General features: G+C 43.3%; 1 protein-coding gene and 1 pseudogene across 1 annotated transcript in view; one reads left to right on the forward strand and one right to left on the reverse strand.

Moving 5' to 3' along the window:
- The window catches only part of DNER (delta/notch like EGF repeat containing), a 320,012-nt gene that overhangs the window by 120,980 nt on the left and 171,266 nt on the right, over window positions 1-27,766 (reverse strand). The window contains exon 5 of the mRNA XM_077869106.1: window positions 21,709-21,854. Within this exon, the coding sequence (XP_077725232.1) occupies window positions 21,709-21,854 (146 nt within the window). The remainder of the gene's footprint in view (window positions 1-21,708; window positions 21,855-27,766) is intronic.
- Window positions 1,051-2,394, forward strand: LOC144296154 (large ribosomal subunit protein uL4 pseudogene; annotated as a pseudogene).

Raw genomic sequence — 27,766 nt, forward strand, 5'->3', positions numbered from 1 at the left:
CTTATTTACATTATTTTTCCCCTGTTAGGCCTCACTTCAATATAGGAGAAAACAAAAGGAGATATGCTATAATCCAAAGATGCTACTATTTACATTATGATTTTAAAACTTAACTGTTGAAAGATCTTTACATTTTCACTGTAGAAATGATACAACAAACAAGAACACCAACCCAAGAGCAAAGGGGTTTGGCACAGCCACTTACAAATAAAACGACTGTTACCAGTGACACAGGAAGAAGAAGTAGCTTCTTCCTCTTCCCGGTTCTTGTCTGAGTCAGGCAATGAAAATCAACAAATCAAATCACTAGATTTATCAATCAGGATATGGGCAGAGATTAAAAATCAGGCTTTGGTAAGACCATCAAAAGGCCCAGTCTCTCTTTTCCCATTAGGATCACACTGACCCTTCACCAGTTTTGGGAAGGTCAAGTGCTCAAATGCATGTGGAAACCACACAGGAGCTGCCTATACCTGGCCCATGTAAAAGGTACTATACTTGATCCCTTATAGAGAACCTCTGTTCCCTACCCTGACTGTTTCAAACACTCTGATTGCTCCCAGTCTATGCTGAGGTCAGTCCTGAGTGGCAGCTTTTGTCCTTTCAGGGATGAGCCATGGAAGACTCAAGACCCTTGTCACCATCTGACACTCAAAATCTAGACATGGGGAGACAGTCCACCTGTGTGATGCCCACCTTAACAGACACACTCTGGTGCATGGTTCTTCTTTCTTCTCTCCTTCCCCTTCCCGGTTCCCTGTTTCTCCTCATCCCCACTGGACTTCTCACATATGTGGTCAGTTTCATTCATGGGCCATGGCTAACCAGTATGTGTGTGCCCCAATTCCAATCTTTAGCAGGATGAGGGTCTTCCTCTGTACATTTACAACTAACCTAGCTTTATTCTCCCCCTGGACTTATAGTTCTTCTTTGCCTCTGTCTTCACACCTGGGTTCCTCCTCAATAGGCTGTTTTGTAGTTTATGTACTTTTGTGGATAGGCTCAAATCCAATCCAAGACGGATATGGTGAAGAAATAAGCAAAACAGCTTTTCCTGTAGGAGCCGCCGGGTTGAGAGGAGCGTGGCCCTCTCCTCTCCCCGCGATGGCGTGTGCTCGTCCGTTGATATCTGTGTACTACGAAAAGGGGGAATCATCCGGCAAAAATGTTACCTTGCCTGCTGTGTTTAAGGCTCCCATTCGACCCGATATTGTGAACTTTGTTCACACCAACTTGCGCAAAAGCAACAGACAGCCATATGCTGTCAGTGAATTAGCAGGTCATCAAACCAGTGCTGAATCTTGGGGTACTGGCAGAGCCGTGGCTCGAATTCCCCGAGTTCGAGGCGGTGGGACTCACCGTTCTGGCCAGGGTGCTTTTGGAAATATGTGTCGTGGAGGCCGCATGTTTGCACCAACCAAAACCTGGTGCCGTTGGCACCGCAGAGTGAACACAACACAAAAGCGATACGCCATCTGCTCTGCCCTGGCTGCCTCAGCCTTACCAGCACTGGTCATGTCTAAAGGTCATCGTATTGAGGAAGTTCCTGAACTTCCTTTGGTGGTTGAAGATAAAGTTGAAGGCTACAAGAAGACCAAGGAGGCGGTTTTGCTTCTTAAGAAACTTAAAGCCTGGAATGATATCAAGAAGGTCTATGCCTCTCAGCGAATGAGAGCTGGCAAAGGCAAAATGAGAAACCGTCGTCGTATCCAGCGCAGGGGACCCTGCATCATCTACAATGAAGACAACGGTATCATCAAGGCCTTCAGAAACATCCCTGGAATTACTTTACTTAATGTAAGCAAGCTGAACATTCTGAAACTTGCTCCTGGTGGGCATGTGGGACGTTTCTGCATTTGGACTGAAAGTGCTTTCCGCAAGTTAGACGATCTGTATGGCACTTGGCGTAAGGCTGCCTCCCTCAAGAGTAACTACAACCTTCCCATGCATAAGATGCTTAATACAGACCTCAGCAGAATCTTGAAAAGCCCAGAGATCCAAAGAGCCCTCCGAGCACCACGCAAGAAGATTCATCGTAGAGTCCTGAAGAAGAATCCACTGAAGAACCTAAGAATCATGTTGAAGCTAAACCCGTATGCAAAGACCATGCGCCGGAACACCATTCTTCGCCAGGCCAAGAATCACAAACTCCGGATGGATCAGGCGGCAGCAGCCTTAGAAGCCAAATCGGAGGAGAAGGGGGTTCCAGGCAAGAAGCCCACGGTAGGGAAGAAAGGAAAGAAAACTGTTGGTGTGAAAAAGCCGAAGAAACCTGTGGTAGGAAAAAAGGCTGCAGCTACCAAGAAACCAGCAGCTGACAAGAAACCTGCAGAAAAGAAACCTACCACGGAAGAGAAGAAGCCTGCTGCCTAAAAACTTATATTTGTTTATTCCATAAAACTCAAATCATTTTGGACAGCTAATTTTAAATAAAGACCTGATCAAAGACAAAAAAAAAAAAAAAAGAAAGAAGCAAAACACAGCAGAGTTGATACAAGGAAATCAGTTCAGCCTTTCTTATGGAAGTTGAAAGCAATTTTTCAGCCCTTAGCTCTCCTATTGAAATAAGAATGTACGCGTGAATCTGGAATATAGGTATCATTGTCCAAATTCCAAAAGTTTTATCTTGATTATATAATCCCTGAGACCATAGAACTTGACTAAAAACATTTCCTCAGCATCCAGAGAGGAAAAAAAAAAAAACAAAACACTATCTTTTCATTTTATTGTCAAAGATTTTATGCAGAGTCCCTGATCTAACGACTGCATTTCCTACTTTATTGAATTTACATACACACAGACGAAGTAAAAACCAGCAAAGGTGGGGAGGTCCTATCCTTCATTTTAATTAAATCTTATCTCATCAAACATTTGCTGCTTTCATCATTTTAATACTGAACCAAAGGCAGGTTATATCTAATAAATGTGTTTCTCCAAGATAATTAGAAAAGAATCATTCTAATAATTTCCAGAAGAAGCTCATCAAAATATCTAACTCACGGTGGCAAAAGAATTACTTAAGTTCACAGGCAAGATGAATCTTGATTGCTTTCAAACAATTTTCATTAATCTATAATATTCACATGGAATGATCTCTTCCATGTAATAGTTGAATCCTCCAAAGCTGAGTAAGAAAGAAAAATCTACATACAGATTTCAAATATGGGAATATGAACACTGCTCATATCTTCCTTTCAAAGTTTCTTGGTTAATGTATCATATTTTGACCATTCTGAGGCTGGTAGTTTCTTTTTCTAACGTATGTATGAGTCTTAGAGTAGAATGTTGGATTTAGCTTCTTTTTGCAGAACAAAAGAAAATTCATACTTAATTCCCCAGAGTCTCAGTATCTCCATCATCAGATGGGGATGATGAAAGGTCCATGTCACAGGGCTGGGGGAAGTGCAAGTCTTTGGGCTAAGCATAGATCCATGTAAGTGCTGGGAAAAAAAAACCATCAAGGTCTCTCCCTCTCTCATGGGTACAGGCTCTGATACCGGTCAATACCCTTTATCATGTGGCTGCCCTACAAGACTCTTCTCAATGTAGGAACAAGTCACAAATAATGTTACCTGATTATAATTTTTAGATGCTCATGTTGAAAAGAAAAAAAAAAAAAAGACCAAATTCCTATCTTCTCTGAGAGATGCATAAACGATCTTTTGCTGTGGAACAGGGCTCCAAGTCATGTATGTCATCAGATGAGTGCTTCTAGAGCTTCTCAGGCTTCTCCAAAATAAAGATAGTTGTGTATTTAGCATAACATCGGTCTCAGACAATTGGCTCAAATGATGCCAGCCTCCCCTGTTTCTAAACTGGGGAGAAACAAAAACCAAACATGGGGCTCAGATTTGCTAACAAATCTCACCTCCTCAAACCCAGCTCCCTGTTCTCATATTCAACACCTAGAATTATCTACTATTCTCTCTCCTGCTAAAACCAACCCCTCACTAAACTAAGTTGCTCCAGTTTTAATGATAGATAAAACCTTAGTGTGAGGGATCCCTGGGTGGCACAGCGGTTTGGCGCCTGCCTTTGGCCCAGGGCGCGATCCTGGAGACCCGGGATCGAATCCCATGTCGGGCTCCCAGTGCATGGAGCCTGCTTCTCCCTCTGCCTATGTCTCTGCCTCTCTCTCTCTCTCTGTGTGACTATCATAAATAAATAAATAAATTTATAAAAAAAAAAAAAAAAAAAAAAAACCTTAGTGTGATTCCATGTTAGGGATATTTGCATTTAAATAGGAAATCAGGTCTTTATTACACAGGAATTAAGCTCAAATAACAGATTTCCAGGCATCCCTCCAGGCTGTGTCAAGAAAATCGGGGATGAAAGGACCTCCCTAGACATCCTTGAATCTTATACCAGTGCAGCACCCACCCCGCCTCCTGCCCAGCCCACTGCCTTCCATCCAACAGCATGGGCAACTAGACTAAACTAAGGTCAAGTTACTTTTATCTTTCAAAAGCATTCTAAAAAAATCAAGATTTTTCAGTTCAGAAGTAAATATCTTCATAATAAAATTTTTTTTATTTTTTTATTATTATTATTTTTTATTTATGATAGTCACAGAGAGAGAGAGAGAGAGAGAGAGAGGCAGAGACACAGGCAGAGGGAGAAGCAAGCTCCATGCACCCGGAGCCCGATGTGGGATTCGATCCCGGGTCTCCAGGATGGCGCCCTGGGCCAAAGGCAGGCGCCAAACCGCTGCGCCACCCAGGGATCCCCATAATAAAAAATTTTAAAATACATTTATCTCTTCTCACTACTGCTGGCTGATAACTACGGTTTTCCTTATTTTTTAGAAGACCCTTTTAACAAGGTCCTCTTTGGGGAACAATTGCATATTCATGAATATTTCTGGCTAAAAGCGATATTTGTCAACAATTTTATTATTTTAACTGTGAATTAAAAATACATGTAGCTAAGCCATACTTCAAAAGGATGGGTAAGAAGTAAGGCAAACAGCCAATCTCCCCTTTATCTGTGGCCAAAGGTGCCAACTCCTGTCATAGCATAGGTCTTAAAAATAACACGAAACAAAAAAAATGTTAGTGCACAGGGTACATGCTAGTCACTTGGATCCAGAAATTCTAGCAACAACTTTCTCCCAACAACTACCCTTTAAAATTGGAATTCTGAGAAGGAAATTATACATGAGTCTAGCCCCCAATGATTTCCACTATAGCCAATTAAAATCAGTTTTGCAGGCCAGAAGCATTCCTGGGTAGTTCAAAGGAGGATGAGTGGAAGCAGAAATTTCCAAGGACAACAGAGTTGGAGTGCCAAGTGCTACAAGGACCACAGGAAGGTGGCTGTTGATGGAGGCAACAAATGCCATTTTTATTGGTTTAGGTATCATATGTGCCACCTTTTATTTGTAAAGGACTCTACAAAATGCTTCCGCATAAATGATCTCACGTCAAATTCCAGTAAGATGTTTTCCAGCATCTGTATGGAATCTGTGCTAATCCCAGATCTTGCACGTGCCTCAGTCCTGTGACATGGACATTGTCATCATTCCCATCATCAGGATAAGGCCCATCTCCTGAATGGGCCTCCCGGCTCCGTTGAAAAACTCCTGGCTTTCACAGGTGCTAGTTGCACATCGTTGTGATTTTAAGGCTCCAGGGAATTAAGCAACTCAGAATCAGTAAATACCAGATTCAGACCTTGATCCTCAATCTGCCTCCATGTCCACTGGCTGCCACAGAGCCATGAAACCTCATACTTTATCAGAATGGTCTATACAAACATGGAAGTCCACACTGACATTGGACCAAGGACAGGAAACCACTCTCTTTAAACACATGGGTATTTGCTGTAGCCTTGAATTCTCTCTCCAGCTAGATGACAAAAATGATGGCTTCTTGTGCTCTCCACTGATCTACATGAAGCTAAATTTTAGTTAGTGCCTTTGCAAGTACTCTAAAATTTTGAAATTGCAGCCCTTACTGAAATCTTTAAGTTAATTCCTGAGAGTCTCTATACCCTCATCCAATAATTTGGGTGAAGAAAATGCCCGTGTTACAGGGCCGTGGTGAGTTGCAGGATCCTTTCTCCCAGGATATGGCAATGCAACTGATGTCTCCATCCTGTGATTTTCCACCAAGCTGAATTTAATGGAGTATATTTAATTAAATTGTAAAATGAATTGTTCTTTCAGTAGAAAATGGAAGTATGATATTGTTCTAATCTAGGGGCATCTGGGTGGCTCAGTCAGTTAACCGTCTGCCTTTAGTTCAGGTCATGATCCCAGGGTCCTGGGATGGAGCCCTGCTTTGGGCTCCCTGCTCAGTGGGGAGTCTGCTTCTCCCTCTCCCTCTGCTGTTCCCTCTGCTGGTGCTCTCTCTCTTTCTCTCTTTGTCAAATAGGTAAATAAAATCTTTAAAAATACATATTATACTAATCTAAATATGGAAGCCCATACTTCTTACATTTGTATTTATTTTAGCAATCTGAGAAAGCCCTGCAGGCAAAAGTCAAATCTGGCAGCTGCTTCTGATTTTACATATCACAACATAGTACCTTTTTTTAATCCCCCAAATCTTCCATGTGTAAAGAAACCCCCAAAATAGAGCAGCAAGCTTTGGTTGAAAAAAATCAACGAAAATAATTCAAGCTTGGGGAGAAGTAGGTCTGATTCCAGTAGGAGTGCCCACTGTCTGTGACCTTGGCCAATGGGGTAGCCTCAGCCTTCACCTCATCCAAGTTCAAACCAACCATGACCTTTGCTGCTCATTTGCAAAGGTTCTTTCCATTCCAGACCCCTACAAACTTCTTCAGCAGGTGGCTGCATCATCACTTCACCTGGTGTTTTCATGACCCATAACTCATTCTTTCCATATTTCAGTTTCTACTGAACTTTAATGTCCCTGGTGTTAATTTGCTTGATTTATGTGACTTTGTTCGATTCTCTGTCCCTGACACCATTGGATAGTGATCACCTGTGGTACTTTGCTCACCAGCTCTTAAGTAGGTACAAATTTAAACTGAGACTGGATAATGACAAGGAAAAAGGACACAGATAGGGCAGCCCGGGTGGCTCAGTGGTTTAGCACCACCTTCAGCCTACGGCGTGATCCTGGAGACCCAAGATCAAGTCCCACATCAGGCTCCCTGCATGGAGCCTGCTTCTCCTTCTGCCTGCCTGTGTCTCTGACTCTCTCTCTCTCTCTTTCTGTCTCACATGAATAAATATAAATAAAATCTTAAAAAAAAAAAAAAAAAGGACACAGATAAAATGTGGTGAAGAAAGCATGTAAAGAAATGAAAAAAAAAGCCAGCAGGAAAGAAAAGCCAGAATCACTATAGTGAAGTTAGGAAAGCAGTTATTGAACTACAATGAAAAAATAGTAACTATAAATATAAGTATAAATAAAAAATAATAATTAAGTTTTTCTATAGATGTAGAGCTAAACACACATGTATAACTATTTATGGAATGTATACATGGTACCATGTAAGCTGCTACCAGCATTTCCTGTGTTCACCTGCTTCATTTTCCCACCATTTCCTGCCAAAATGTTGTGAGTACAAAAACAAGATGTAAAAATGACAGTTATGGTGTCCTACATAACAAATGACCTTTATATTCTGGAAAACTAACATTCCACGTTCTCCAGCGCCTCCATGCACTCCTAGAAGTCTGTCACCCCAGCATCCTCTGCGCCCTTCCCTCCACACCCAAGCCCAACATGAGATTCCCCTGCATATATCATATAGTCACCCCTATTTAGGGTTAAGACATGGCTTGAATTTTCTGCCCAGAATCATGCATAAGCTAAGCACAGTCATCTAGAGGAGGGTCCTTGCCTTCATGGTGATGCTTCTGGGGGCCTGTGATAACTCCCTTCCATGTGTCCATTACTGAGCAGCTGCTGGATTCCAGGGAGAGCTTTCTCCATCCCTTCTGAAGCCAGCTCCTCTGCCCCTTATCGACTTGGAAATATCCTGTTTGACCAGAATTAGTAAACTAGAAATTCTCCTCCAGCATGAACGTGGGAAGGACTAATGCCTGTGGCTCAATTAAATGTTGGCCTTAGCCTCCAATGCCCATGACATGAAAGGAAGGTGAGTACCGAGTGAGTTCACTGTTGCTGATGAGTAACAGACCTGCAGGTCTGGGCCAGTGTTCTCGGGGTCATTCTTGGAGGACAAAGAAAAGGCCATCTGCAGGAAGAAGCCCACATGATGGCCCATGACAGGTGCTGGGGTGATGCCCATCCTGCTCCTTCATCATGCAGGAGGTAGCTTCCTGGCCTGTTGTCAATCAAGGCAGTGTCAGGGGACCATCGCCTCTAAACCTCTTCACCTTAGGTTCCCTAGAAATAAGCCAGGCTGACAAAGGATGACCTGGGATTGAGCAGGAAGCCCAGGCCTGCTTCTGCCTTGACCACAGTTACCATATGACCCAGAGACTCCGTTCCTCAGGTATTCACTCCAAAGAACCGAAAACGGCGACTCAAACAAATACTTGTGCACACGTGTTCTTAGCCACACTCTCACAATAGCCGAAATCTGAAAACAAACCCAACATCTATCAAGAGCCAACAGGTAAACAAATGGTGGCATGGCCATCCAATGGAATATTAGTCAACCAGGAAAGGAAGTATTGGCACCGAGAAAGACACGGATGAACTGGACTCATCGCTGAGTGGAAGAAGCCCGTCCTCAAAGGTCACAGGTTGTATGATTGTGTTTATAAGAAATATCAAGGGTAGGTAAATCCCTACAGGTAGAATGCAGGCCTGTTGTCACCAGGGGCTGGAGGCAGGGACGGGAAGTGATGGCTGCATGGGCACACATTCCCTTTTGGAGAGACAAACTGTCCTGAAACTAGATAAAGGTCTATCAGCTGAGAAAGAGTCAGAGCTACACTCAAACAAGCATGTAATTGGGTTCTCAGAATTGCAATTTGGGGAGCGCAGATCCTGGTCACAATCCAAATTGTGTGTGCGTGCACACACACATGCATGCACACACAGAGGCAACAAAAGTCAAGGGTTTTTAAAGACAAAAGGGAATGCCCATATATGTTGTTTACAAAGAATTTCCATTGGCGGTGCCAGAAAACTCATCTAAACGAAGAAGTGTAAGTGGCCTCTAAGGTGATCGCTAAGCAAAATCTCTTACTGTAGCAGGGTGCAGGTGCTAAGGCTGAGTCCCGGGAATATGTGCGGTATAGACCAGTTCAAAAGTTCCTGTTTCCACCGGTGAGGACGTGCAGCAGACCCACCTCCTTAATGGTCTCCCAGTTCCATTTCAAAACCCCTGGATATTCGTTGCCCCATTTCAGTCCACCTTTCACAGGTGCTGCTGTACCTCATTGTAAGTGAACTAAATGCTCGAGTCATTCACCTGACAATGGTTAATTCTGTATCATATGAATTTCATCTCAATAAAAAAAAAAAAAAAGAATCGTTTGACAAATGCTATCACCCCCTGTGCCTGACATCAGAGAAGGAAGCTTTCCGCCCTTTTTCTGAAGCCCTCTTGCACCTGCCCTGATTCTAACCCCCCTTGGATCTTCATCCGTTAATTAGCTCCCCCACCTACCCCCTGCCTCATCTGCCAGCCTCCTTGTCCTGCCTCCATGCAATCCATCCTTAGTTCTAGATGCAAAAACTCTTCCTTTGATTCAATGTCCCACTTGGAGCGCAGTCCTCCTCTGTCCCTCCCTTCTGTGCCAAGTTTACCAAAAAGGCAAGGCACATGGCTTAGCCACGCTCTTCCCTGCTTCCCCTGCCTCCCCACACCAGTGCTGTCCCCGTCCAGCAAGATCCTAGAGTGAATTTTTGCCATTCTCCCAGGAAAGCAGGCTGATTTCCTGAAAAGCAATCTGCTCTATTCTCTTGTTATTGTTTACTACCCAAGGAGCTTGCAACAATGGTGAACAGCAAGGCTGATTTGAACCATTTTGGATTTCTGTGATTATAACTGGCCTGCTTTCATTTTACCTTTTGAGCAGGATTTTAGGAAATGCTCGGTTTTTGATTTGGCTCTTTTGTGGAGGCTGGTAGGGAAGGAGAACTGGACAAAGAGGCAAGGGAAGGGCCTCTGCTTGGGGACCCCAGCGGGCAGTGGGCTACTGATCTCAGGGTGGGCGTGGGTGTGGGTGGAAAGGGTCTGAGACCCTGGGGGTGAGGGTCAAGGGACAGATAAAAATGAGGGTTGGTCAAACTGGCCTTCAGCAAAGTGACCCTGAGCTGTTACAAAGAAGCCATTCAGAGAATCACCCCAGGGGAAAGAGAAAAGTCAGAAAGTGGTTTTCAAGGTCCCAGACAGAAAAACTTGACCTTTCACAGCTAACCTGAAGGTGGTCAGAAAAATAGGTTAAAGGGGCAGAAAGTAAAGAGAGTCCAGAGAAAAAGGTTCAAGGCCAGGCCTGGACCAGGACAGGGCTTCCCGGACCTCTGAGGGGAAGGGCCTGAGACCCTTTCAGGGGATCTCCGAGGCCAAAGCTATCTTATAATAATATTAAAATGTGATGTGTCTTTTTCACTCTGCTAAAAATGGTGCTAAAGATGCAAAACAAAGGTGAGAAAAACTGTTCGTGCCTTCACACAAATCAAAGCAGAGACTTTGTGGTAGCAATCAAACCTCTTCGCTGTCATCAAGCATTTGCAGGGGGGAGAAATGCCAGTTTCACTTAGAATGTCCTTGATGAAGATGTAAAAAAATTAACATTTTATGAAATCTCAACCCTCGAGTGCACATCTTTTTGACGTTCTCCGTAACAAAACAGGAGGTACATATAAAGCGCTCCCGCTGGACACCCAAGGTCAGGGGCTGGCTTCAAGGAAACACACCACCACCTTGTGTGAGTCGTGAACTAGCCCACTTTTCACAGAACATCTTTTCTTCCTCGAAACAATGAATGACAAACTAGAGTTATTCAGACTTGGCTCTTCAGCAGATATTCTCTCTTAAAATGAATGAAGTGACCCTGTCATGTCAAGGAAAACAAGTAATAGTTTTTGTTATCCCGGATAAATTTGAACTTTTCAGGGAAAAATCAGAATTTTGGAAAACTTCTATCTTCCATTATGAACTTGACCGATTCCCAATACTTCAAGACTTTCCTGATGAGATTGGTGGTAAAATTAACCATGAAGGCAGTTTTTTTTTTTTTTTTTTTTGTTATTGTATAATGAAACGTGTCAACATTTGGGAGCTCTGTATAACTCCAGGATTTTCCAAATGACCAATGTGTGAAGTTATAAAAACCATTCCCGGGTAGAAGACCCAAAATGTAAGACACATCAATGAATGACGAACAGCACAAGAGTTCATTGATGTGGTTTTAGATTCCCGCATTCAATTAACCTTTAAGAATTTGCCACTTGTCAAATTTTGAAGTATTTACAAGAAAAAATATCCAAAATTATCTGAAGTGGCTATTAAAACACTTCTCTCTTTTTTCCAACTAAGTCTCTGTTGAGGCTAAATTTACTTAATACACTTCAATCAAAACAACGCACTGCAATAGATCGCATGGAAAAGTAAATGTAAAACTCCAGCCATCCTCTTTTAAGCTAGATATTAAAGAGACTTGTTAAAATGAAAACAGTGCTTCTCCTTGTCACCACTAAATTCTTTTTGCTTTGAAAAATATAGTCAAAAAGAAAAAAAAGAAAAATATAGACATTTTTGGGGGCACCTGGATGGCTCAGTTGGTTAAGAGTCTGCCTTTGGCTCAGGCCATGATCCCAGGGTCCTGGATCTGGGATCGAGCCCCCCCCTCCATTGGGTTCCCTGCTTAGCAAGGAGCCTGCTTTTCTCCCTCTCCTTCGGCCCCTCCCTCCCTTCATGCTCTCTCTGTCTCTCTCTCACAAATAAATAAATAATTTCTTTAAAAAAAAAAAGAAAAATATAGTTACTTTTTATTTAAAAGGTGTTAATTTATGTTACCATGCAATGATGGGTTTGTTAATTAAATGAAATAATATTTTTAAATTCCTCAGTTTTGACTTAATGTGATAAATACCAATAGGTATAACCCAATAAGCAAAAGCTCTCTGGGGTCCTCGGTATTTTCGAAGACTCTAACGGAATCTTAAGACTGAAAAGTCAAAAACCACTGGGTTAGGTGAAGCCGCACTGTTTTGTAAATAAAACCACAAACTGCATCTGGTGGACAAATCCACCAACGAGTCTGCAACTCAGCTGGCAGAAAATGGAGCCAAGTTCTGAAGAAGGCCAGCAAGGAGCTATTTTTTGGACAAAAGGACCAGGAAATCTCCACTAACACCATGAAGAACCACCCCCTGAACTCTGTCTGCCATGAAGACATTAGTCCCAGGCCCAGAGCCTGCTGGCATGTCCTTTCAGTCTGGGGAAGTTGTACCCTACTATCCCCTAACACAGGACTTTCCTTCTGAATCCACCTAATACTCCACAACTCAGAAGGATTAGCTGCAAAGCCAGAACTGATTCTGAAAACCTTTAGAGGATGTCACAGAGGAATGGGGCAAATTTCATAATCAAACTAACCCTCTAATCTCAGACTTCAGGAGAGGATGAGTCCAATTATACTAAAGCTCTACTTGGAGCAGGTGCCCAGAACAGAAAATCATGGAGAGGAAACAAAGAGGGTGGCTTCCTCCCACCCACCCCCCAAATCTAAAAGGAGTAGCAACCTGCCTCAAATGCGCACTGGCTAGATATTTAATTAGAGGCTCAGGAGGTTGAGGTGGTTGGTGTTTCAGGGAAGATTTGAGCATCATGGAAGGGTCAAGTCAGTGATTTCCAAAGACAATTTTCTGACTTTCGACACCAGGGAAAGCAGGGACCCTCGCACTGCCCTTCAACCTTGTTTTGTTAGTCAAGCCCTGTGCCTGACATATAGAGGTGCTCATGACGAGGGAGGAAACAAAGAATGTGAAAAAATAAATGAATATCCAAGATAATATTGGGATACATTCCTTTTGCTGTGAGCAAGCACAGCGGACGGTTTCAGATCGCTGAAGAGGGGTGGCAATGTGCCGCCCCAGAGGATGCCCTAAGCAGGCACAGCCAGGGAGCAGCCTCATTCCTGGAGGTTCAGGCTCAGCTCACTGACTTATGGTCTGTAAAGTAGGACAAGAAGATAAGTGTCTTAGGGAGAGAAACACATGCACACCAAGCTCCAGAGTGATGATTTTCTTCTCTTGAGCATAAAAACCGAGTCAGGCTTATTTTTGTGTTTTAAAAGTGGTCAATTAAAAATCTAAGAGTGCTAGTTCTCTGTCTCCGATATAGAGTTATGAAATGAGTATCTCTCCTCTTGGTAAAGACCATGAGTTAGAGCCAATGGAGTGCACAACTTGGGGCCTGAAAAAAAAAAAAAAGCCTATTCCTGGAACATCATACAATCGGAAACTTATGATTCTTGTGTATCTAATGTACAGCATGATGACTATAGTTAATACAGTATCGAATATTTAAAAGTTGCTAAGAAAGTAGATATTAGGGGCACCTGGGTGGCTCAGTGGTTGAGTGTCTGCCTTCAGCTCAGGTCATGATCCCAAGGTCCTGGGATGGAGCCCTATGTCAGGCTCCCTGCTCAGTGGGGAGTCTGCTTCTCTCTCTGCCCCTCCTGTGTGTGTGTGTATGTGTGTGTGTTGGTGTGCATGTGCACTCTCTCCCTCTCTCTCTCAAATAAATAAATATAATTTTTTATTTTTTATAATATTTTTAAAAATCACCTTCCATTCTCTATCCTTTGACCCTGGAAATGTCACCAGTGATATAATCCTCACCCTGATATATTTGGGATGCCAACAACAAGGCATCTACAAGTATCTGCTAGCAGGAGGAGATACATTTCAACCTTCTGGAAAATGCTGATGCCAAACAGAAACATGATGAAACATCTATCCTTTAGGATGTAAATTTACAATTATTTCTTTAAATAATTTAACATGAAACTCAAATACCTTGTCCTGTTTTTCGCGCAGGCAATGACAGGATCATCCTCTGTTTTATTTTTTATTTTTATTTTTTTCATCCTCTGTTTTGTAACATGAAAGGCAGCACTGGCTTTTTAATTACATTAGTACCAAGAATTATAATTGAGACCCAAGTCAATGAAATTCTAGACAGGCTTATCCTTTACTACTGAAAACTCGCCAACTGGGATGCACTCACATTTATGATCTCTGTGCTTAATATGTTTCTAATAATTATTATTCTATTTTTTATTATCCATAAAAGTTCTTTCTCTCTCAGAGGTCCACAAAGCAGTTTCTGCAAGGAAAGTCTGCAAGAGAGATCACCAATCCCTTATTAGCAAAAAAACACATCTCAGGCACCTTCATTTTGGCATTAAGCCCAAAGCATCTATTCTCTGGCTCAGAAATTATTAATGAGCTCTGTCAATAAGCTATTTATACAGTCAAGAAAAAGCACCCCCTCCTTCGGAGGACAATTTCTTAGGATCAATTTTTCTTTTCTCTGTAATGCCACTGCTTCATTAAGTAGTTTCCCAAGCCCTGTTCCACTCTGACCCTCTCTTTCTGTTTTGTTCCCTACATATAGAAGAAACTCCCTCACAGCTCTGGCTGACTATGGGGACGTAACCCTGCTGCACACTGAACAGAACTAGTCGAAAGCAGCTCCATATCTTGCTTGCCAGCTGCTATTTTGATGCTGAGACGGATACAGCGAATGCCCTTCCTCTGATTCTTGGATGGGCCTCCTTACGTACCCTCCCCCCTTCCCATGACTTTCTCAAAATCCTCCCAGGTCACAGTCCTTTTGCAAAGCCTCATTAGGGCCTTTATGCTTACACTAATGACGGTGGAAAAATTAGCTGTGGGAGAAGTGATTAATAAAAGACTATGACGTCTACTCCTGCCCTATGGCATGGTGCTACTTCCTAACCTAAAGAGGAATGCACTGACACTTTCCAACCAACAGGATGGGATCAAAGCTTCCATTGGTTCAAGTTATTCTGACCTATTTCTTTTTTGAAAGGAGAGGGGGGAAAAAAAGCAACATTGCTTAAAATTGTTCTTGAGGGGTTACTACAACATTCTGGGTCACGCCGTGGGTGAGATGGCTTTAGATCAGAGAATATTTTCTGACTCATTAGTTTATAAAACCAAATTCACCATGTCCTTCCCATGCTCCTGTACACCAAACCTACAATTCAAATGACAATATCTAACTCAAAACTCAATTTGATTTTCCATGATATTTTTGTTCTTTTATTTAATTTGTTCTTTTGGTTCGTCAGCAGTTTTTGAGCACTTCCCATGCAGAAAGCACCCCGCTAGGTTGTTACAATAGACATAGAAAGAACCAAACAGGTTCTAACGTCAAGGAACTCAACCATCTGAGACTCTACTGGGAAGCTCCCTATGATCCCACCTGTGAGTTGGGTGTTTCTCAGAGCCTCCAAACGGCACCTGCAGGTCCCTCCCATGGCACACATCGCCCTGTGCTCTAATCCACGATTCATCCAGCACCCCCACCCGGAAACATTCCACCTCCTCCTCAGAGGCCACCTCTTAACTGACCGAATGTGTACTCCCCAGCACCGAGCAAGGGACCAGACACATGACACATAATAACTGTGCAATGAAGTGCCTGCAAATAATAATAATATAATGATGAAATATAAGCAAAAACCAAAGCCAAGTGTCTCATTAGAAAAATAAAATAGGGGGGATCCCTGGGTGGCTCAGTGGTTTAGCGCCTGCCTTTGGCCCAGGGCACCAACCTGGAGTAACCTGGATTGAGTCCCACGTTGGGCTCCTTGCATGGAGCCTGCTTCTCCCTCCTCCTGTGTCTCTGCCTCTCTCTCTATGTCTATCATAAATAAATAAATAAATAAATAAATAAATAAATAAATCTTTAAAAAAAAAAAAAGAAAAAGAAAATAGGGGCAGCTGGGTGGCTCAGTAGTTGAGCGTCTGCCTTAGGTTCAGGGCGTGATCCTGGGGTCCTGGGATCGAGTCCCTCATTGGGCTCCCCATAGGGAGGCTTCTTCTCCCTCTGCCTGTGTCTGTGCCTCTCTCTCCGTGTCTCCCATTGATAAATTTAAAAAAAAAAAAAAGAAAAGAAAAATAAAATATTACTGGGCTTGAGAGCGGGAGCTTGCATGGAGGGATGGGGCAGAGATGGCTTTCAGAAGGAAGAAGGTTTGTGGCTGCGCCTGAAATATAGTTAGGACGGTGGGAAGGCAGAGGGCTGGAGTAGGGTAGGGCAGCAGGAAGGCATTCCAGATGGAGGGAACAGCAGGAACAAAACCACAGGGATCTGAAGGAGGAAGCAAGGGGACGCATGGATGGTGAGGGGAGCCAAGGTTCAAGCTGGAAAGGATGTTCAGGCACCCAGCTCAGGGCAGGCTTATCACTTTGTCCTGGGAATGAGATCTGAAACAAGCAAACCTCAGAAATGGGAGCTTCCTGTGCACCCTAATAAAGAGGGACGTCCTTGGAAACAGGAAAAAAATAAGGAGGCTGTTGATATAAGGCAGGCAAGACTCCTGAAAGCACAGGGTCTCCTACCCAGGGCACTAGAACAAGGCCAGCAGGTGTTATCAAGCCCAGGGACAAAGCAACCAGTTAAAGTCAGTAATTTACTTCCAATAAACTAACCCTAAATGGAAGAACTCGGCTGTGAAAAGACCAGAACTTCCTGGAGCTTGAGTCTTCCACTTCCAAGAGTAGGGAGGGAGTTAACAGAAAGTCGGGAACTTTCAGGAGCCCAACATGCTAGGGTTTTTCTCATGTGCAGGCCCACATCTGGAGAGAATTAAGATCAGACTTCAGGAGGGATTAGGAATTGCTCCCAGACATAATGCCAGCTCACTCCTCTCTCAAAACAAAGCCGAGCAGTTAGCTCCCAGGATCCAATCCACACAGGATGATAGATTCCCAGGGCAAGAGCTAGAGAATCCTAAGGAACTTTCTAAGCCTGGCAGCCTTACCCCCACTTACTTATCAATATAGACCAGGTCAACACATGGGAAAGCTCTGAGCTAACTACTGAACCATTATATCACCTATCAGCATTTCTCCTTTTTATGAACTCCACATGACCTTACAATTCTTGACAATGAAATCCTTGAATAAGAAGATGCAGTACATTTGCTTTAGGGAATCAGAAAAAGTAGGGAGATGGTAAGCTCTGCTCCTGAGACACCCCCTCCCTACTTTCCAGAATGATGTTGCACAATCTACTCTTGCCGAATCACCTGGCTGCCCAATAAAAGGCACCGTAATCTGAGTGAGGGGCCTGGAATATGACTTTTTGTCAGGGCCTCAGGCAAATCTTAGCCAAACTAAAATTTTACAACTGTTCCTTTAGCTTCGTGAGCAAGGAACACAACTGGGCAGAAAGGGGACAACAGCGAATCTGAGAAAAAAAAAATAGAATCTTGTGATGACTAATTTTATGTGTCAACTTGGCTGAGCCATGGTGCCTAGATATTTGGCCAAACAATATTCTGGATGTTTCTGTGAGGGTGTTTTTTGGGGTGAGATTTTTTACTTAAATCAGTGGACTTTGAGGAAAGCAGTTTACTCCCATAATGAGGGTGGGCCTCGTCCAATCAGTTGAATGACTGAATAGACAAGAGGCTGACCTCTCCTGAGCAAGAGAGAACCCTGCAGCAGACAGCCTGCAGACTTCATCCCCGACATCAGCTCTTCCTGGTTCACTAGCAGACCCCTTTGTACTACAGCTGCAGCTCTTTCCTGAATCTCTAGCTCATTGGCCTCCTGATCAGATTTTGGATTCACCAAGACTCCATAATGAGTGGAGCTACAATGAGCCAATTCCTTAAAATAAATCTCCTTAATTCATTTATGCAGGATAGGATAGGAAGGATATACTATCTATTATCTATCTATCTATCTATCTATCTATCTATCTATCTATCTATCCTCTGTTGGTTCTGTTTCTCTGGAGAATCCTAACACACAACTCTTGCTTTTGCCAGACAGGGTCCATAGAACCTAAGTGGATCTGAGAAGGCTTAAGGCCTACACCAGCAAAGAGCCCTGAGGCTTACCTTTAAGAAAATTAGGGATTGATCAAATGTGCAGCAGCCAAACTTGGTGACTAAGTTCAGAGAGAAGTGGTAACCACAGTCAATCTTTTGTTCTCATTGTTTTTGGTAAGGAGAAGAAAAGATCAGAATCAACTCTTGTCACAAAAGCACTTTTCAAAAACAGAGAGCTCCTTACCGTGTTATAGGAAACATATAAAAAGACTTTCCCGGGGGTGCCTGGACGGTGTAGTCAGTTAAGTGTCCAACTCTTGATTTTGGCTCAGGTCAAGGTCTCAGGGTTGTGGGATTAAGCCCCACATCAGACTCCATGCTCAGTGGGGAGTCTGCTTCTCACCCTCTCCCTCTGCCCCTCCCTCCACTTGCACATGCCCTCTCTTATTCTCTCTCTAAAATAAAGAAATCATTAAAAAAAAAAAGAAAATAGATTTTCTGAGGATGGTGTAGGAGCTTTATTGTGGACCACCCATCAGCCTGGAATTGTGAAAGAGCCTCTAGCCAACGCACATCTGATAGAAGAGCTCCATTACCAAATGGAGTAGTATGGGAATAAAAGAATTGCTCTTATTCTGATGGATGATGTAATAAAAAGATATAGAAGTGACTAGAAACAATCACATTAAACCACCAAGTAGAGCTCTTTTTGTTCTGTACTATGGAGTGGATTCTTGCATTGGGTGGAGGGCTGGACTATATAATCTCTAATTTTTTAAAAAAGATTTTATTTATTTATTCAAGAGAGACACAGAGAGGCAGAGACACAGGCAGAGGCAGAAGCAGACTCCCAGTGGGGAGCCCAATGTGGGACTCAATCCCGGAACCCAGGATCAGGACCTGAGCCAAAGGCAGACGCTCTACCACTGAGCCACCCAGGTGTCCCTATAACTCCTAATTTTAAGAAACAGCACAAAGAAGGAAACCTGAAAGCAACGGTGTTTCAGGGCAGTAAACTACATTCAAGTCACCATGACAACCATGACAACAAAATGCCCCAGGAAGCCAAACAGACTTTAAAAAAGATGAGCCAACCTTCCATTCCTATTCCTGCCACAGGTAGTGCAACTCCTGCCATGTTTTTGTGAATGGGAAGACTGGCTTCCAGATGGTTGTGTCCAAGATAACAATGTGTCAGGTCTACAAATGGACATGTCGGTAATTCCAGACTAGTCATTAGCTTAGCATCACCAGGGGTAATTATAGAGGCTCAGGTTAGATGACTGGCCACAATTTCCTTCAATTCACTGAAGGTAAATGCAGGCTTTGACAGAAGCAACACCAGAGGCTTTGCACACCTGGTGTGGACTGGAGGGGGTTGCAGCGAGGGGAGGCGGGGCACTTGGAGCTCTTCAAAAGAGCTCGTACCCATAATGAAGCTGTACCTCTGCTGAAATGACCTGCTAAAATTAGAATGGATTTTCAAGAAGGCTTTTGGGTCATTTTTGCAGGAAAAACAAAGCACTTTGGCAAGGTTTGCCAAGTTACCTGCCAGGTGCTAAATGCTTCAACTGCATGTCCAATGAGTCAATTCTACACCACCAGGCACAGCCTCTTAGCAAGAGTTGCCATGCAGAGGACACCCATGAAGAGGAGGGTTGCAAGCCAGCAACATGTATGTTTTAAGAAAATATGGGAGGGTGCCTGGGCAGCTCAGCAGGGTAAGCATCTGACTCTTGATTTCAGCTCGGGTCATGATCTCAGGGCTGTGGGATCAAGCCCCATGTTGGGCTTTGCGCTGAACGTGGAGCCTGCTTATGATTCCCTCCCTCCCTCTCCCTCTGCTCCTCACCAGCATGCATGCATGCATTCTCTCTCTCTCCCTCTTTCTCTCTGTCTCAAAAAAACAAACAAACCTAAAACAAAAACAAAAACCCAAAAACCAAACCATGGTGACTGCTTTATGGTTAAAATGTTTCCCGGATAGGCCATCCGTGGTAAGAGAAAGCTCACAAGGAACCCTAACCACTGTGTCAGTCCCAAATTCCAAGAACAGCCCTCCCTTCCCCATTTAAGGCATTTCTCTTCCACCACTCTTGTCTTTTTTCAGGGCTAATCAGGCCCCAGATCTGTTCACAGGGAATAGTAAGAATGAATTTGAGGAACACCAGTGTGTCTCCTCTTTGCACTTGGAAGGTGTGATGCTCTTCCAGTGGGGACAGCTGGCTTTCCTCAGTCTCTCACACTTCATCTCTTCTGGAACATCCTTATCAAATGAGCTCCCCACTGCTTCCTCATCTTTTCTCAGCTTCTCTACCCCTCCTCCTTGACTGTCACAGAAGAACACTCAATATCCTTTCCTTTTTTCTCTCATAAAATAAATTGCTAAATGAAGCTTCCCCTCAGGAAAGATAGAAAACGGTCCAAGTTGGCCAAGATGGAAGAAAATGGGATTCACAGGGCAGGCTTGGCTTCGTGAAAGAAATCCCAGGCTTTGCCTCCTGACTTCAGGCCAGGCACCATCCCCTGCCCCAGGGATTTCATTTTGGCTTTGGTTTACACTTGTGTTCCTTTTCAAAGACCTAGCAAAATGATTGTTTCCCGACTTTCTTAGGGCATTCTTCCCTCTTCAGAGGACATCTCACAGGAAAATGGAATACTTAGGCCACCGCAAACAGTACACCTAACACATCAAAATACTGGGTTTTCCAAGATGATGCAAGCAACACTTGTAAGTGTCTTCCAACACTTCTCCATCTGTCACCCCCACTCCCTTCATTCACCAAGTTCACACCACTGGTACCGAATGTGCCGCCATTACCGCAAGGAAGCAGCACCAAGGAGAGTTCATCTGTGCCACCCTTAAAACTGGTCTAAAACAAACCATGCCCTTTTGGGACTTTGGGGACCCATTTCATTCTGGACAAACTCTAGTGGACAAATGTGCAGAACAGGAGAGAGGGACATGGAGGCAAGTGGCAAGAGAAACAGATGTACCCTCATGGAACAGGCTCCATGAGGGGTGGAGTCTCCCTCTCCTGGGACGCTGGGTGGAGCCCACAGTCCACCTGCAAAAGCTGTTTTAATGGAGCCCTTGATGGTGGGAGTGGGTCTCAGTGGTCATAGTCTGGTACTGGTCTGCCTCTCAGGCTCCACTCACCCAGCAGAGCAGGAGGAGGAACTCACCCTGCCCCTGCCCAGGCCCGTGTGACCTGAGCCCCTGAAGAAGAAGGGGCGCAAGGAGTTGGACCTGCTATAGCACTGATGTCGCCGGCCCGCAGAGGTCAAAAATAAGGTCAGCTTTCTCGACCCTGTCTCTGCTCTGCTCCTTCTCATACTTTTCTCTTGATTCTGGAACTCTGTTCTCAATGTTAGAGAAATGCAAAGTCTAAGGATGGGATTACCCAACAACTGGGAAATAAAATGACTCTGCTTACCCATTCTGGCTGACATGGTTCTCGATTCTGCTACCAAATATGATGACTCTTCCTTCTCAAGAAATCTTACTTCCCACCAAAACAGAATCCAGCACCGCACACATTTAATGTCATTTCTTTAAAAATTATACAGAGTTTGGCTATCCACACGTTGCACATGAATGCATAATTGAAACCAGCAATTTGAAGGGAACAAGTACATTCAGCCAATACACTTGTTCTCTCTTTTTGTTCTTGACAGACAGACATAGATAGATGTAGATAGGTATTGATACAGACATATAGATGCAAACTTAGGTAAATATAGCTTTTAAGAGCTACCAGGTGTCCCCTTACCTCTGATGGCTTCGTGGTACATTTTCCTTTTCCTGAACACTCCAAGTCATTTGCATGGCTGTCTCCTGACACACAGGTGCTCACCTTCACCACCAGAGTTAAGCGCAAAGCCACAATAGATTTAGTAACAGAATCATTCACAAAACCTAAAAAAAAGGGAGGGGAGAACAGGAAATGTAAAGTCAAACTTTACCAGCGTTCTTTCTACAAACCTGTGAGTTTATTTTACGCAGCATTCAAGTCTGATGAACAAAACAAAATGCAATGTTAGGCAAAGAAATAAAGCACGTGACTAGTGGCCATTCAGATCCATGGCCTTTTAAGAAAGGCCAAGCATCATGAGAAATATCTAAGGCCCAAGGACGAGGAGACCAGGCTCTCAGTCATTGCTTTAGAGGCTGTTGTTCTGTTCCTGGCCATGTCCTCTGTGGGCCACTTGGTCTCTCAATTCCAACTCCGCATTTTGCATCTTCGAATTTACTGGTTTTGAACCCACTTCTCCTGGGGGGGGCCATCTGCCCTCACCTCCCGATTCTTCCTCCTCCAGGCTACGTTGGACAGTTACAAGCACTAAATATCCCCCGAGGCCACCCCTTGTATCAATCTGCCCAGGGCCTCTCAGTGTCCTGACAGATGGGTAAACAGGAAAGAAACATATTCAATGATGAGCTTATTGATAAAGAGCATACTTCATCACCAATCTGACTGCATGGTATCTATTAAGTTATGTGATTTAACCATCTAATAAAACAGAGCCAATCACAGTTGAGTATCGATTGAATTACCACCAATGTGTCATATTTATCACCAGATGATCTTGTAACTAGTACAACTACTTGTTCATAGGAGGTAACAATAAATGTAGAAAAAAATACAGCCTCCAACTGGAATGAAGAAATTAATACCGTATCTTGCACCCATAATATGATTATTTCATTAAGAGAGTATCTCCTTTTTCTAACAAGAATATTCGTTTATTTATGTATAATTCCTCATTTCTAAATAAACAACCTATAATTGACATTCCCGTCATCCAGGAGAGAGACTCATGCATTCCTCATAAAAAGTGCTTAAGACAAGGTGATGAAAGTGATTCTAGAAGCCATGCTTCTCTGAGCCCCATCTCTTATGTAAGGTAAGTAAAATAACTATAAAATAGGGTAACCAGAGAATTTATCCTCAAAACTAGGACTCTTTTCGAATCAAAATGGGATGCTTTTATGATTACAAGTGGACACAGGCATAAAGTGAGACTGCCTCAAATAATGGGCCAAAATGCTCACCCTACTCCTTGCGGGCTGAGGAACACCCAGAGATCAGGAATCTGCAAAGTGGCAAGTACTACGTGAATACCTGGGATATTTTTAGTAGGCAGATGATGGATCCAAAACAGCAATATAAGATTTAATTCAATCCGCAAGTTTTAAGGTTATGATAGAAGTTAAAGCAAGTCAGAACAGAAGGGAGACAGACACCCTTCAACTTCAGTTGGTAATCAGGAGACAAGACAGGTACAGCAGTTCTCACAAACAAGGGTATTTCATCCCCACAGAGACCGAGTTGCTTTCCTCCTAAAATTTCCTGCTGAAAACTTAACCAATATTCCTTGGCTTTGGGACAGAAGGAAAGTGTGGTTCATACTTCCTCTGTTATGGCTCCGCAGTCTGCAGACGCCTCCCGCCATCTCCCAGCTGCCTTCACTCACGCCTGGCTCACCCCAACTCTGTAAACAGTTGCCTGGAATACCTCTCCTCTCCCAACACTGGAGCTCTGATCTCACCTATTTCTCAACATTCTACCCCCGTTCGAGCTCTGTTGTGTCTACTCGTGCCCAAGTACATACTCTCACGTACAGGTCCCAGGTTATTCTCTATCTTAGGTACTTTCTCATCTTCTCACCTTTACTGAGTCCTCCTTAATGGCAAGGGACAAGCCTTAGAGAAGTGGTTGGGAGGAAGTCAAGAGGTGGGTACGTATACGGCCAGAGTAAGCAAAGATAATTCCCCAGGAGGACTTTCCAAAATGTCTTGTCATCTAACATGTCCACTTTTTAAGAAAAGCAATCAGGGGCAACCCTGGTGGCTCTGTGGTTTGGCGCCTGCCTTCGGTCCGGGGTGTAATCCTGAAGACCCGGGATCGAGTCCCACATCTGGCTCCCTGCATGGAGCCTGCTTCTCCCTCTGCCTGTGTCTCTGCCTCTCTCTGTGTCTTTCATAAATAAATAAATAAAATCTAATAAAATAAAATAAAATAAAATAAATTTTAAAAAGCAATCACTCAAATGCATAAATTTCAGTTTATTACAAAAAAAAAAAAAGTTGCTTGTCAACTTATAATTAGCCATGATAGAGAAACTGAGCCTGGTGCAATGGTGGGATCCTACCAGAGTTCTTATGCTAAAGGCATTTTTACATGTAAAATAATGGAGGTAAAGTCGGATATCAGAAGTTATACAGTTGTCTTCTGTGTCTTTGCTGTGTTCTCCGGTTTCATATTAAATTATTGTAAAAACTGTATCACCTGCCTACTTAGCACTTAGATCACAAAATGCTATGTAATTATGTAGAAGAAGCCTCCCTCCAAAGGTTATTTTAAAAACTCGTATTGAACTATTAAATTAACTTAGCTAGGAGTAATTCAAATGAATGAGCAGTTTAAAATATACATGGTATAGTTTTCTAAATAATTGGCTTCCGTTCCCTCAATGAACACTTACCGACCTCAAGTCTACAAACCAGGCACTGGTTCCCAGGTCACAAAGACGGCGCACTCTTGGTTTCCACCACACCAAACTTGCAATCAAGAGCAGTGATCCTTAACTGGCTTTGAAATCAGAAGCTTCCTAATTTTGCAGGAGCTTTTTCTAAGTATACACTGTCAGGCTCCAAAACAAGTGTTTCAAAATTAATAGTCTGGGATGGGTCTCTGGCAAGCACATTTTTGAAAAAGACTCCCCAAATAATTCGAACATTGCTTCCAGTTAAGAACCACTAGTCTGGGGCAGCCTGGGTGGCTCAGTGGTTTAGCGCCTGCCTTCACGCCCAGGTCGTGACCCCGGAGTCATGGGATCAAGTCCTGCGTTGGGCTCCCTGCACAGAGCCTGCTTCTCCCTCTGCCTGTATCTCTGCCTCTCTCTCTCCCTCTCTGTGTCTCGAATGAATAAATAAATAAAATCTTAAAAAAAAAAAAAAAAAAAAGAACCACTAGTCTGGTAGAAAAAGAAAAACTAATCTAAGAAACATAAAGAATATTATCTGGAATTAGAGGCACACATTTGAGCTACCGAAAGCACATTTTACACACCTATTTTTGAAAGTCTAGGTGACTCTGTGTTATTTAGACAATCTTTATCCTCTCTAGCTTATCATAAGTCTCAGCAGTTTTTGGAGACAACTCTGATAAACGTTTCTATATTAGCTTTATTTGCTCCATAAGACTGTGAGCATTTTGGCCCTAAAATGCTTTAGTAAACTATTAAAGAAATCAATCTTTGCAAAGTGTGTCACATATTACTATGTAATTCCTAATTATGTCCCTTAAGCCCCCAAAGTAAGTCAAAAGGATGTGCATGCTGTTTTCAGCAATATACTGCTCACACGATGAGAACGGTGCCTGGCAGCTCCTTCCAGGTAAGAGTGTAATTTCAGTAAGTTGTTGGCACCTCCCTTTGATCATGTCTCAGGGAAAATGCTTGGAGCTGCTCATAATGAAAAGTAATACTGTCCAATTTAACTTTCATCAAACTGCAGCTGGGTTAGAGCAAAGCAGCCCTCAGGAAATCCCACATGCCAAGAGCAGGAACTGCACCCTTTACAAAGAGGCAGCAGGAAGAATCAGAAATGAAACAGAACTCTTTAAAAAAAAAAAAGTTCTTTGGGGCTTTATAAGTGATCATTTTAAAAGTTGTTGAAAAGCCAGTGTGGTTTCTTTGACACAGCACTCAAACTGATGGACACTTTTAACACACTGATAAGAAACACGGAGCAAATGGTCCCTACTCTTTTGCTTCCTTAACAACATGAAACCAATATACATAACATAATTCTTGATACAGACCTACATCGAAAAGCTTGTCCTCATATTCAGGATTCTAAGATCCATGGGTCAAGTGATCAACTGGAGACAAAAACCAAAAAAGTAGGAATAAGAAGGACACTCTGGTTCTGTTTCTAGAGCTGCCTCAAGAGGGGGTTTTGTCAACACCTGCATCTCCTAGGGTCCTTCCAAAAACTACAGAACTGAACCCACACAGCAGGCCATGGTGCCGCTCCAGCTAATGCCTGGTTTAAATTAACAACAAGCAAGGCAACCGGGTGGCTCAGTGGTTGAGTGTCTGCGTTTGGCTTGGGTTGTGATCCCGGGTTCCTGGGATCGAGTCCCGCATTGGGCTCCCCACAAGGAGCCTGCTTCTCCTTCTGCCTGTGTCTCTGCCTCCCTCTATGTGTCCTCATGAATAAATAAATAAAATCTTTAAAAAATAAAAAATAAATTAACAACAAGCAAGGGAAAGAGCAAGATGAGATTTAGAAAGGAAGGGGAAGGAGGGAGGAGATTTAGAAAGAAAGTAGGAAGAAGGGAAGGAGGGAGGAAGACCAAAGAGTAACAACAAAGCATGAGGCAGAAATTGCATGAGATCCCAGGAAAGGAGATACTAACACAGGAACGCAAAAAAAAAACAAAAAAAAAACAAAGGCTGTCCAGGGGCTCTCTCACATCTGATCACGTTTTCTCACCCTCTCACTCTCATGAGAAAATATATTCTTCATTCCAACCCCAACAAATGTAATGCTGGAGTTCTTTGAAAATGTTCATGAATAAACATATATTTAAATTATCATTGTGTATAGTTCAAGTCTACAATTCTGACTATGAGGCAAAAATATTGAGTCACTTTACGTGGACAAATCGTGCGCTCCAGTGAGTAAACTGGTGTGAAGGGGTGGGTGGGATGGACGGCGGCCTAGCGACGGAGGGAAGCCGAGCTCATTCGTTCAATATTCAGCAGATGCTTATCCAGCTCTATGTAGGAGGCTGCTTTTAGGGTGAGTTCCAAAGGCTGAGAAAGAGCCAGCAAAGAGAGCTGAGGTCATATGTCACATGAAGGAGGAGGTCATGTGTCAGTCACATGGATGAGGAGGTCACCTATCACATAAGAGGGTCAATGTGTCACACAGATGAGGACACCATGTGTCGATGGCCAAGACCTTGATGAAGGCAGAGAGGCAGGAAGGGCCAGATTAGAGGATATCTCGTGAACCTCAGTAAAATGGGAATCCATTGAAGAGCTTTAAGCAGGGGGAAAAGCATGACTTATGCTTTCTCAAAGATCACATTTTGGAGGGAGAACCAATAAGACTTCATATACATTGGATGTGGGACAGGAGGAAAGTAAAAAAAAATCATACATAGTGTAAGCAACTTTGTGGGGGTGATGCTGGGCCAGTGAATCAAGATTTCTGTTGTGAATCGAGTCAGTTTGAGATTCTGATGAGACCCCCTTTCCAAACAGAGCAGTCAAAAGCTGGTGGTTGGACATAGGACATGCTGAATATTTCAATGTGGGCCTCATCTCAATACGGATGGTGCTGCACTATTGGGACAGAGAAGGGCACCTAATGATCAGAGACAGAACAGGGCCCAGAACCAAGCATTACAGGCCAATATTCATGATAGAAACCTACTTGTGTATTGACATCAGACCACAACAGAATCATACTAAAATAATTAACTAAAACAAATAGCTACAAGATTTTTCATCATGAGGTTGATAAGAAATGACAGGATTTCTGCAGCATGAAGGACATCCAGAACTCCATGATGGCAGACCCTTGACAACTTCAGCATTGAAAGGGGCACCTGGGGACACCTGGGTGGCTCAGTGGTTGAGCGTCTGCCTTTGGCTCAGGTCATGATCCCAGGGTCCTGGGATCGAGTCCCACATCAGGCTCCCTACAGGGAGCCTGCTTCTCCCTCTGCCTATGTCTCTGCCTCTCTCTGTGTCTCTCAGGAATAAATAAATAAAGTATTTTTTAAAAGGGGGGTGGGGGGAACTGAGGTC

The sequence above is a fragment of the Canis aureus genome, chromosome 24 (assembly GCF_053574225.1).
Source record: "Canis aureus isolate CA01 chromosome 24, VMU_Caureus_v.1.0, whole genome shotgun sequence".
Classification (NCBI taxonomy): Eukaryota; Metazoa; Chordata; class Mammalia; order Carnivora; family Canidae; genus Canis; species Canis aureus.